General features: G+C 32.1%; 1 protein-coding gene across 2 annotated transcripts in view; it reads left to right on the forward strand.

The window, feature by feature from the left end:
- The first annotated feature begins 5,495 nt into the window (after positions 1-5,495).
- LOC118193857 (choline kinase alpha-like) overlaps positions 5,496-13,539 on the forward strand; it is a 148,434-nt gene continuing 140,390 nt past the window's right edge. Inside the window, exons 1-2 of one of the 2 annotated variants that reach the window (XM_085817498.1) lie at positions 5,496-5,814; positions 9,867-9,910. In XM_085817498.1, coding sequence (XP_085673624.1) covers positions 9,888-9,910 — 23 coding nt within the window. In that variant the 5' untranslated portion in view covers positions 5,496-5,814; positions 9,867-9,887. The remainder of the gene's footprint in view (positions 5,815-9,866; positions 9,911-13,539) is intronic. The other variant, XM_085817497.1, reaches the window with a different exon arrangement.

A 13,539-nucleotide genomic window follows, 5' to 3' on the forward strand; every position in this document is an offset into this window, starting at 1 on the left:
GAAACATTTTTGTCTTTCTCTTTGTCTGTATTGTCTTATCTTTATCTATTTTCAGATACATTATGTAAACATATTGGGTAATTGAAAATTATTATATTGAGTTTAAGAAATAACAAAACTACTAAAAATTTTTGCGACTCCCTGCTGTTGATGGGGGTTGCGATCTACAGTTTAAGAAAGACTGGTCTAAAATAACGTTACAATATTTGATCTTGCTAGAACATTGGATAACTGAGGCCACAGCCAGTGTGGTTATGGCAGGTGTGCAAAATTTTGGAATTCACAGAAATATCAAGTAGCAAAATTTTTTAAATTAAAAAAAAAAGTGAAAAAGTTTTTAGAATTTAGACCCACAGAGATTGCATAGCACAACAAAATGTACCTGCTGAAGCTAGGACTCCAATGCATGGTAATATTCTCGTAAGGAGTGTATGCCTGAATGCCGAGATGCATTTTGAGTCATCATCGCTAGGTCACCAACCTACACAGCATTGTGTGATATGTCATTCATGCAAATAAGGAATAAAATTGATTGCACTTTAGTTAAATTACCTAACTTGTTCCTTGTAAGTATTATGCGAGAGTACTTTAATTGTTGAATAAGAATACAACACTTGCTTTCTGTTCATCTGAAATCGGATAGATTTTCTAGCAGTTATTCCAACAGAAGTTTGAAGGAACTGATCATTCTGTATTTAATTAGATAATCAAAATACACAAGCTATGGACATAACATATTAAACCATAATTCACTTTTCACATTGGACAGCCAATGTTTTTTTTTTTTCTTTTCAAAATGCAATTGATAACTTGTATTGTTTTTTTTTTACAAAATTTAAACCTGGGAGTCATGAACAAATTTGTGGGGGTCACCAAATTCAAAGAAATTTATTTGACAATAAAAGATATACAGAATTTGAAGAGAATTTTTGATGTTTTTTAACATTTCCATATTTTAATTTTGATTTTATTGCTTTCCACTTGATTTGTGTGTTATGCTTGATGATTTCCAAACAGCTTGAATCAAATTTCAAAGCAATTGCATACGCGCAGCTAAGATGTAGTTTTTTTCGACTATCTTAGTAGTGTCTTGCATGCAATTTGTAATTGTAATACGCATCATTTATAAACTATGTTTCTTATTTCTAATCAAATTTGTTGTCAAGTAAGCACTTAACATTTCCTAAGTATTGGAAAATTCAGTAGTGTCTAAGGATAATAAAAACAATTTTGTTTTAGTTGCAATTTTGTTCCAGATGGTTAAATGGCCCAAAATAGATACCCCATGTTTACAAGAGAAACGGGATGGATGTACCAACATCAAATAAACTTAGAGAAAAACTATTAATGAAAATGCAAACAAAAATGAATCCACTAGTTCTCTTTCTGCTTCTAAAAAAAATTGAGTAAATATCAAGAAGAGTTTATTTTATACTGTTTTACATGTTGCATTATTAATGGAAAATGAATAGCCATTGTGTGTTAAATGCAGTAAAAACTTGGCATAAAGCATGAAACCTGCAAAATTAAAAACACATTTTGAAACGGTACTTTTCCATTTTGCAAGCGCAAACGATAGTCGCCAACAATGGTACAACTGATGCCAAATGGAATATCTTCGCTGGCAACCTTTTGCACCTCATTTTCAAAACATGTCGCAGCCATTTCATATCAGATTGATTGTTTCTTTCAATACTGGCATACAATTACATAGAATTTTTACAAGATAGTTAAATTTTACGCCCTAAGACCATTCATGGTAATTAAGTCAATTAGAATGCAATCACACCACTCACTCAAAGGCGAAAATATAGAAAAGGCAAAATCAAGGGTTAAGCTAATACTTTGGCAAGGAGAATTGGACAAAAACGACAGAAACATGTTCTTCAGAATTTACTAAAGAAAATAATACAGATTTCTTGTTTAAAACAACATATGATACAACTGACAGAAAATTTTTTGAAAAATTTCCAAATAAGGAATTAGGTTGGATCTGTGACCCATTTTGCCTTTGGTATTTTCAATTCCAATGTACCTCTAAATGAAAAAGAACAATTAATTGATATTTTAAGTGACACAATACTGTGTGTTCAAGTTAAGTCTCTAACTTGCCAAAAATTTTAGCTATCTACTGGAAACGAATATGCCGATTTAAAAGAAATGAAAGTAAATTATTACGTTTTTTACATAAAACTTCTAAAATGCTTATGTTACATCTTTCTGTTATATAAGCACTGAAAGTGGTTTTCTCACTGAAATAGAAATAATTTTTCTACTGAATCAACATGGAGAACTTTTTTATTGAAATATTTTTTTCTCTGTGACATTACTTGCATCTACTACAAACTAAAGATTAAAGAACTGTTTTTAAAACATTTTGAATTTGTTGTCATATTGATCTATGAAGCACTAGATTAGTGAGTTTTTATTGCATTATTGACAAATATAATTTTTAAACAATCAAAAAATTTTCTGCGGAGATAATTACTTGTCAAATATGAATGTGTTTTCAAGCGGAAATAAATAATGAGTTGTAAAAAGAAAATTCAGTTAGAACATTCACATGTCTAACAGTAATTTGGATTGATTTAATCTTTATAATACAATATATTTTACAATGATAAGGCAAACTCCAATGTGAAAGATTATGCGAAGATTACGATAGTACCTAGAGTATTCAGCATATCGTATAATCCTATAACCAGATAATAATAATATTAAAATAAATTTTATCTGAATGAAGTTTTCTTATTACAGAAACAGTAAAATTATGCCATTACATAAACGAATGCACTTTCAGACAATATACTTCATATAGTTTACACTTCACATAGCTCACAAGCGCAAGCCACAAGTTCTGTTTATGTTACTTCTCGCCCTTCAGCGCATGCTCAAGAATTACCATTCAAGCCAGGGGGGGGGGCCCAAGAGCGATGCGCAGTGCAGGGAGAAAGTCATGCCACATGCGCATGACGTCATGTGGGTGACAGCGTTAGTTCTTGGCGTTTGTTTACTTTCGTTGCATCAACAGTTTGATTTGATTTGTGTTGTTAATTTGCTATTATACCTAGGCGGAAGTGGCAAATTGTGCTATAGCGTTGTGTCAGAATTATACACGTTAATACGTTTTTTGGCGGAAAACACTCTTTACAACCAGATAAAATAACTATTTCTTTTAATGAATTTATGTAGTTTTCATACATAACTGTGATGTAATTTTACATTTATTTTTCATTTTACTGCTATTTTACATTTAAATTGAAAAATTTCTCATTTTAAATTATTTTTTATCATAATCTTCATTTTGTGTATGAGACTTACATCGTAGTGAGATATTTAAACTCAGTGTCATGTTTACCAATACTGAGTACCTGAATGATTAGTTAATAAATTCGCCTATCCAAATTCATTCACATGTTTTGGTTACTTTCTTTACATCCCAAACGTAATTCTATGTATTGAAGCAGCGTCTGGGTTAAGCTTTGCGAACTAAGTAAACTGATACATGCCTCACCGTGAAGAAAGAACAATTTCTCGACTACACTATGATGCAAACATCGAATGAGTGAGTGACATATTTCCTTCAGTGTTATTTAACTGATGCATACAGGTATGTGTGATGTAATTTAACTGATATAACTTGCACATGCTTGAACCTGAAGGAAAACAAATCTGTGTATAATGCTAGAATACAAATAGCGAAAGAGTAAGCAAGATATTCTGTTCAGTGTTATTTAACTGCTGCATATGTTTTAATTTTGATTCCATATAACTTTTTTTTAATTATAAGAGAAAGAAAAATAATTTAATATTGAACACATATTTCGAGTATAACAAAAGTATTTTAAGAAACAACATGATAAAAATACATTAGTAATTAAAATATTTAATTTGTGTACAGGCTGAATTGAAATTAAGATGTGGTGGTGTATTTAATTATGGCAAAGCACACTAGGGCTATCTGCATAATAGGTGTGATGCCTTCGTGGAGGACTTTCTCAGGGAAACTGGCTCTTATACACGTTACGCATGAGGAAAACCACGAAAACACCCATGCAGCCAGCCCGTTCGCGGGATTCGGTGTTACTACCAGTGTTCAGCGACTTTACCGCTCGGCCGCTGGTAGGCCGAAACTAAGATGTAGAGCAAGTTTATTATTATTATAATTGTGCGTATATATGTAAGAAAATGTATTTTAATTGTTTCATTTTTAATGTATGGAAGGAAGAACAGGATGCCAATATCGAAGATTATTTACTATAGCAAATAATCACGTCAGGATAAATGTTATATAGAAATCTTGGGAGTGTAAGGGATTATAAGAGTACTTTTAGATTATACTGAAAATATACGCACTTCTGCTAAAATCTGAAGGGAATCAGTATGAAGTGACTTTTCACTTTAAAAAGAATGTGATAAGTATACTATTTAAAAGTATAATGACGGATATTAAGAAATTTGTAGAATTTTATGGTATTTAAATATAAATTTGTTAAGTCAAATCTTTTTATATATATTTTTGCTTGAGATAATTTAAACTGAAAATCACGATCATATATTTCTCATGGAATGTCAAAGTTCATTTGTATTAAAAAAGTGCATGAGCAATGAAAATAAATAGAATAATAATTTTTGATTATGTTTTTACCATGGTCTTAGCAGTTATGCCATCATGTGTTCTGTTCAACAAGATTTATTTAGTGCAAACAATACTACGAAAAAATATTGAAAAATACCTTGTTTTACAATATTTATTTCCCTTAATTAACTTAAATATCGTTTTTCATTTTCTAATGCTTTCCTTTACGAAAAGAATTTAATGTTTGCAATTATTTTCAGCATTCGTACGAATTCTGTGCATAAAATAAACATTTTCTTTAACAAAATACTTAATCGGAAAGTATATACCCGGTATTTCCGGTGTATCTACCACATATAAAATGATCATTTTGCTTTAGTTTACATTTCTTCCATTACCAAAATCATGTAGCAGACGCGTCGGCCGATGCGTCTTGTCTCCCGGGTGACGTCACTACCAGCAACCAATGGCATGCTTTTTCCGTTCCTGGCCTAACCTTAGTATATTAAAGAACCTTGATCCAAGCGAAACTAGTCGATTTGTCCATGACGTCAAAAATTCGAAAAGTGGGGTAGGGTTTGGAAATACGCCGCCGGGGAAGGGACAAAGGCCTTCTCACACTGAAGTAGAATACGTTAACACAGAAAGACGAAGAAAAACGCCTTCATCTTATTTTAAAGCAATTTGGGACTATTTCTTCTCGTCTCTCTATTATTATATTCAAGAATCTTTCACTGAATGTAAAATATTTAAAAAAATCTTATGTTATTAAGTAACATTGTACAATCCAGAGTCAAATTGTTGACAGTACTCTAGCGCCCTCTTACGGTCACTTGATATTAGCCATATCATGGTTTTCACGTCTTTACGTCATTTCCGCTCGTGTCGTGTTGTTGTCATCGACTTGTCAGCTGTAGAGCTACTAGAGATATATATAGTAGCCTTAGTCAGCTGTAATACGGTTTCTGACGTGTTTCCGCGTGAAATCGCAATCAGTCAGTCGAGAATTTGAAATAGTGACAGCCAATTAGTTTTACCGATTTTGAATCTAGTTAGTGAAATGCATTGAAATTAATTTTTCTGTAGGAGTATTTCAGCTTGAAAACACAGCTCCATCAGCTTTGTAATATATTTATGCCTCGCTGCTTAATACGAGGCCTGATAGTTTTAAATAAATTTCTGTGTTGCAATTTTCAGTTTGCTTGTAATACGTCTGTTTTCAGCGGGAACTGCGAGTGAGTATTTGAAAAAAAATTTTTCCTTCTCATATTATTACATTTAAACTTTTCTACGGCTCCTTTTTGACTGAGACATTTAAAACATTTCCATTTTTGCACTTACAAATGCATTTGTAAATGGTTTCACAAGTATAAATTTAAATTGCGTGTTGTTTGCAAATCTCTATCTCTTTTTTTTTTTTTAAATGAGCTTTTTCTGATGTTAATAGTGTAAACAACATGAAGCTTTATTCATAAGCTGATTTATTGAGATGCACTCTGCTTATGCATTTAACATTGTGTTACTAATTGTATTTCTTAATACATAATGTGTAACATTTCATTTCTTAGTTATCTAGTTTTAATGCAGTTTTGCATTTTGCTGTATTTAATGTGTATTGAAAAGGAGCTCTATATCATTAATAAGTATGTAGCTGCTTAAGGAGTATTGATTGTTGTAGAATGTGCAGAATATGAAAACAGTACAATGTCTAATAATTTGGAAAATGCTTAACTTTAATTCCTTTTTGGAAAAGGAAACCATTTCAGTTTTTAAGGTGTGTTGCAAATGAGTTAAATAGCTTAAATACTGTGACAAATTAAAAAAACATTTATTAGATATCATATTAAAAGAGAAAAAATATCTCCATTATTCAAGTCGGGTCTTTTCTGGTATTAAATTGATCTAATAATGATCCATCTGATAGAATATGGATATAGTTTCAATCTAAAATTCTGACAACTCCGCTTCTTATACATTGAAATTGAGGAATTAGTTTACGTTGCTAAAATTTCTCTAAATAAGATTAATTCTCTGAAACAGTTATTGGTTTCAAACAGAAAGAGTTGTCATGTTGGAGTTAATCATCTTGGTCCTGGACTACTGATTTTCCTTTGTGGTATTTTGAGTTCAAATTGTCTAAAAAATCTTTGAAATCTTTGGTAATCTTTGCTAAATTTGGTAAATCTTTTGGTAAAGGATTAAAACAACAACAAAAAAAAGTGGTAGCTTTATGCTGATTGTACTTTGTAATGCCAAGAAAGACGATTTGATAAATAGCTTATCATTTATTAATTCCACTAAACCCACAGTCAATTTACTTTTGAAAATGAACCTAGTTTTTGTGCTGGTGTTTATCAGAAATTTAATATGTTTTGACAGTTTTCACTACTGGTTTCAATATTTAGCAGAATTGACACATTTTGAAGTATGCACACCACAACAACCAACCCATGCAGGCATATACGACTGAGAAATTTGAGTATACAAGGGTTTATATATTTAATCATCACTTCCCAAACATTATCTACTGGCTGTAAAAATGTAAAGTTTGGATTTCTGGTTTTTTTTTTTTTTTTTTTTTTTGCTTATATAATTTTTTATGAGCTGTTTCTTTTTATGATTCTTTATAAATAGAACAGTAAGAATGAGCTATAAAAATACCAACCCAGTGCTTTTCTTCATTTCATTCATTAAGTTCCCGATGAATTGGCAACTTTTTGCTGAAGTGCAGTTAATCAGAAAGTACCGAAATACTTTGTTTTCCTTTCGATGAAAATATTTTGTTAGGAAAGAGAGTTTTCTATGTATTCCTACATCTTTTATGTCTTTAATAAGTGTTTTGCACAATTATGTCTCATTCAGGAACTTCATGATTAGAAATCTGTGAAGTGGTTTTTTTTTTTTTTTTTTTTTTTTTTTTTCTTTTCCCCGTCTTTTAGAAAATTTCTACTATTATAGATACTTTTTTGGTTATAAATAAACAGGAAGATTTTGTCATTGTATTGTAATATTTTTGATTATTAAAAATGATGATTTGTTGTTGTAATTTAATTATTGTCTTAATTAACAGAAACTACATTAATTAAATATAGTTTCTGTTACTTATGAAATTGTCCAGATTCTCCAAAAAATTCAGCTTCCATGTTATTTTAATTTTGATTAGGTATTGGTATATACGAGATCAGGTTAAGTATTATAAACCTCACATAGAATAATATCTATTTTTCAATGAACACAAATTAATTTTTAATATTTTATACGAAGTTTTCTTACTTAGAATGACATGAATGGCACTTCACTTGCGAAATATCTTAAATCAGATTCTTAGTGCATTATGTGAATATGAATCAATCTCCATTTTAAAGTCATCCATGAAAGAATCTGTTTCCTTAGACAGATACTCTTGTGTGTTTAGTGATGAAAACAAACTTATAACAGATTTTAGTAATTTTACAAAAGATAATTGCGGCAATTTTTGAGAAATGTGCGTGTTAAATTACCTTAAAAGAAATATTACATCTGTCAGAGTTAGAGAGGCTTAAAACATTTTATAAAAAAAGTCAAAAATTCATACCAGGGAGTCAACATTAATAAAAGCTTCCACTGTTAATTATTGCCGGTCTCTTAATCACTTCATTCAAAAAAATATAGCCTGAATCTTTAAAATTCTGTAGATGTTTCTTTAAGGCAATGAAAATGTAATGAATATCTCCAGTTACAGTATGTAATGCTGGCTAACTGATGGCACCAATATCAATGTATGCATATGCAGTGTTTTCTCATAGCTAATTCACTCTATTCATGATGCTATATAGTTAGATATTGTAAACACTATGTTATTCTTTAATATCTAATATTAGAATCCAATTTATAACTTTGTAGTTATAGGTCTTTTGCTGCATTTCAGTACTTGAATGATTGGGAAAAATATATTTCAAGGTCCCCCCCCTTGGCAAAAATTGGAGACTTTTTTGACAGCTTTCCTGTTTATGTGCAATGCCCTTCCAAGTGAAATGGCATCCAAAACATGATAAAAACATAAAAAAAAAAAAAAAAAAAATTATAATCTCAATAAACTGCATTTTAAATAAAAATAAAAGAAGAAAATAACATACAAATTGAAATACGATTGAATTGAAATTGAAATGTTATCCAATCTGAGCAAGTACAAAAAGGAATTATCAATTTACCTTAATTAGAAATTGCTGTGTCTTTGGTGTGTGGCACACCGATTTCCGTAATAACATCCAAAAACTATTTAAAATTGTCCGAACTAGAATTTGTATGCTGCCATTGCCACATAAATTCACAAAAGTAAGAATCGAAAATATCCTCCACGGTGCCAGACTGTCAGTGACATCCTTCGAAAATCCCTTTTTAATTATACCTTGTATACACTGATAGTGTTGATATGAGCTCTGGTTTCCAGATCCTTAAATGTCGGTGCATGATTTACTGAAAGGCCAATGAAGCCATTTAAACCTACATTTACATACCTGTCAATTAATGCATTCTTTCCCATTCGTTCCAAATCATACAGAAACTTCAGGTTAATCTTACCGCCAGCAGCCATTGTATATTGTAAAGCACAAAATAAGCAATGTTTTTCCTAACATCAAATACAGAAATAAGCCCTCAGAAATATCCTCGCAGCAGCGCGATCATGCGTTTCAAACAATCACATCATGATAGGGTTTCTAAAACATAAACCATAAGATACTCAGGTTACCATAAATAAAACAACAACTTCGCAATAATCTATGGAGTATCCTAAAATATTACCTAAATACCCGAATAATTTTGACATGCTTAAGAGTTTAGGATCTTTTCTGTTGGAGAACAATATGAGCTAAATAATATTTTATGTACTATGATATATATATATTAATTTGATATTTCCTGTGAGAAAACATACCATTGTTATTAAGTCATTTTAATTGTAACAGAATTTTTTTTAATACAAGAACTATCTGTTTGTAATGGAAATTTTCCATCAGAAAATGTTCTTAATAAAGTTAGAAAAGAAAATGCAAGCAGTATCGTGAGTGCGGGTAGTAATCGCCATCCAAATCTATGATTTTCTGTCAACATTTTGGTAGTTTTTCCATTTATGTCCAGAGTCCAGCAGTGAATGCAGACACATGTGGTTTTATGTTATGTTGATAGAACATTATTTTTTTGTGCCCAAATTCAGTTTGACATTTTTCCTTCATAACAGCATCAACACAGACTAGCATCTGGCTGCATACCTTACTGTTATGGTTTTACTTTTTTTTTTTTTTTTCAGATACCATTTGTGGATAATACAATGGCAATCCCATCAGATACAAAGTAAGATCTTTTTGTTAGTCAAACTGTGCTTTGCAATGTTGCCGACGGGCTCACCGGGTGCAGACCAACCCCCTTTTCAGCCTGTGTTGAAGTAAATACACTTTTCATGACAAGTGACAATCCAGATCAGAATTTTGTGTTGATATTCGAGCAGATTAGTGCATGCGCGAACACATCTGTCCTTTATGTTCTCAAGTCAGCTTATGCGGCACTCAGCAATTGAACTTCCACATCAAGTATATGTGATGCATAGCACAATGAGTGAACATGACACTAATTCCTTAGCAAGCTCTCAGGTGGTTGCATACTGAACTTCTTTCACAAGTTCTCACAGGCAGGCTCATCAACATCAGTAGGCTGGTCAGAGCTCTCTGCTTCTTGAATGTCATAGTCCTTGTTTTTGAACTTTTAGCACAAACTTACACAGTGTCATATAATACAATATTAGTACACAAAGCTGTACACATGATTTAGTGACATTCTGTAGCTGACTTTTTGCAACAAACTAGGAAGTAAATGATGGTTTCTAATCTGGTAGCACGATAGTTCAATTTCAAACACCTTGTACTTAATGATAATGACATTCTTTTTTACAAATTTCACAACACGGTGTTCTAAAGAAAGTCACTTTCTTTCAAAAGCCAAAATCGTTTGACAAAATATGATTAAACATGCCAACATGAATTATTTGTGCAGACGATATTTGCGGTGGCGGGAAACTTTCGTAGAAATAGCTGATAAATAAACTGAAAAGACTCGTGTTTCAGTGATAAAAACATAAACTTGAAATTTGAAATAAAACCAGCCAATATCTTGTCTTAGAACAGATTTCATAAACATACAGTGGATTTTAAAAGCTTGATTAGCTGCAACCATACTGAAGAAACTAACCATAAGCTAGTTGAAACAGGAAACAATACAACCTATAATTGTTATATGCAAGCACATGTTGGCAATTTGAGAAAGAAAATCTTCTTTATTGCTACTGAAAAATTAAATAAAAAGTTATTACAAAAGCAATTTATAAAATACAAAAAAAAGCATTAAATTTTTGTGATTTATGACTTTTATTTATAATAAAACATAATTTTAAATTTTGATGATATTACATTTTAATAAAAAATTTATTATCCAAAATTATTTACTTATAAAAAATATAATATACAAATGAATCCAAGTAATCATTTTGGACAAAGAGCCAAAGATATCCTATTTTTGTTAAAATCCTAAGCAGCTAGGAGACAAGATACTATACATTCAATATATATAATTGACAATGTTAAACCACAGGAAAACATTAATGCCATTACATTATTAAAAACATTAGGGCAAAAATGAAGGCTTGAATGCATAAATGATATATCTGGCTGTAACAAAAGTTTTCAGCCAAAAAAAGGTTAAAGTTAGGGGGGGGAACATGAAAGCTGTACTTTTAGTATGAGCAATAGTCACCTCCCAAATTTATGATTTTCTGGCAATGTTTTGGTAGTTTTTCAAAGCCTTTGGCCCAGAAACTTAATGGCCACAAGTCCGAAAACAGATCAACCTCATTTCGGACATGCTATGCAGAATGGAAGATAACACTAGCAAGATGTAGCTACAGGTCTGAAAAAGCTAGAAGGCCGAAGGAGCGATGTTGAGGTTATGGTAAGTGTGGCAAAAGATCCCATTCGAGTCTGTACAGAGTCCAGCCTGTGAAAGCAGACGTGTGGTCTTGCATTATCTTGATGGAACATTACCTTTTTGGGCAAGAACTTAGTTTGATGATTTTCCTTGATAGCGGATTCAACATGGACTAGCATCTGCTCGAGTCAGCTCATGCGGCACCCAGTGATTGAATATGTACATAAGTTCATGCGATGCATAGCATGACTAATGGACATGGCACTAACATTTAGCTCCTTAGCAAGCTCTCGAGTGGTTGCATACTGATCTTCTTCCACAAGTTCTGGCAGGCGGGCCTCTTAAACATCAGTAGGCTGGCCAGAGAACTCTGCTTCTTGAATGTCATAATCCTTGTTTTTGATCTTTCAGTACCAAACCTTCACAGTACCATATAATGCAACATTAGTGCCTAAAGCTGTGCATGATTTGATGACTTTTTGCAACAGAATGGAAGTAAATGATGGCTGTAATCTGGTAGCATGACAGTTCTATTTCAGATACTTTGAACTTAATGGTAACGATATTTTTTTTATAAATTTCAGAAGACAGTGTTCTAAAGCAAGTCTCTTTCTTTCAAATGCTGAAAATCATTTGACAAAATATGATTAAACACGTGAACAGGAACTGTTGCGCAGACGATATTTGCAAGAAACTTTTGTTAAAATTCGATACATCTGTCATGTTAATTGCAGATAGTTTTACAAAACAAAGAACAAATTATGTGACATTTTAAAACTTTTTATTGACAGTACTCAAGAATCTTTAACTCAAGAACACTTGTAATAGATAAGGACAACACATTTAATGATGTCCAGTAGGCAACATTGGCTCAGGGCACTGGTAGTTTCCCTAAGTTTAATTACTGCTGAAGAAATTAATTGCATATCGTTTTCTTTGATACTTTTTATTATGAATTCAGTCCCAATTCACTAAAACTTTGTTTAGGTGTAGTTTACATCGATATGTTTGAGAAGGTCTTTAAGTTCTCTGTAAAAGTATAAATTCCCATAGGCAGATAGCTCTTATGTGTTTCCCATAATCATATGATCTTTTTATTTTAGTCACTTTTAAACAAAGATGTAAGAAATGAGAAATCCCTGTGCTATCTGTTTCATCAGACTATTTTTAGAAATACACTATCATATTTAAGAATTTAGGTTTGGTTTATTCAATGGCAAAGTATGCAAGGTCTGTTTAACTAAGGTAAAGCATTACCTTCACAGAGAACTTTCTAATTGAAATGTGGCTTGCATCCACATTATGCATGGAGGGAGGGGAAAAAAAAAAAAAAAAAAAAAAAAAACATGAAAATGCCCATGCACGAGCCCATTCACCTGGAACAGAACTTGCGTCAAACTACACTGGTTATCATAAATTAAGGAAAAATCACGATTACCGAAAAAGTTACATGTAGAATTTTATGAAACTTACCCATAATACACAACACATAGTAAGGTATCAAATAACATAAAAATAAATTACCAGACAATTATGGTAGTATAGAAATTAGCACATGTATAAAATGAACAAATCGAAGCTGTCAGTTTGCTATAGGAAAAGTACCTTCAATATGGAATATGGTTGCCTCTAGAAGCAATGCAGCGCTTATAGCAATGTGTGATGCTTTCAATTATGCGATCTGCCAGTTCCATAGGAAGCGAGAGCCATTGCTTTTACAAAGCAGTTTCAAGCGTGGCAAGGGTCTGAGGATGCGGATTGAGAGCAGCTAGACGTCTCTCTAAAGCATCCCAAACGTGCTCGATCGGATTCAAGTCCGGGGATCGAGCTGGCCACTCCATGCGCATAATTGTTTCCTGTTGAAGCTAATCATCTACGATGCCAGGCCTGTGTGGTTTTGCTTTGTCGTCCTGTAACAGAAAAGCATCACCTATTGTCCCGGCACATGGACGCACATAAGCATCAAGGATGTCATCTATATAAATCGGAGCATTCACGGTTTCCGT

This window comes from Stegodyphus dumicola, chromosome 5 (genome assembly GCF_044657685.1).
Source record: "Stegodyphus dumicola isolate Sdum_Otavi_A_Nest chromosome 5, ASM4465768v1".
Classification (NCBI taxonomy): Eukaryota; Metazoa; Arthropoda; class Arachnida; order Araneae; family Eresidae; genus Stegodyphus; species Stegodyphus dumicola.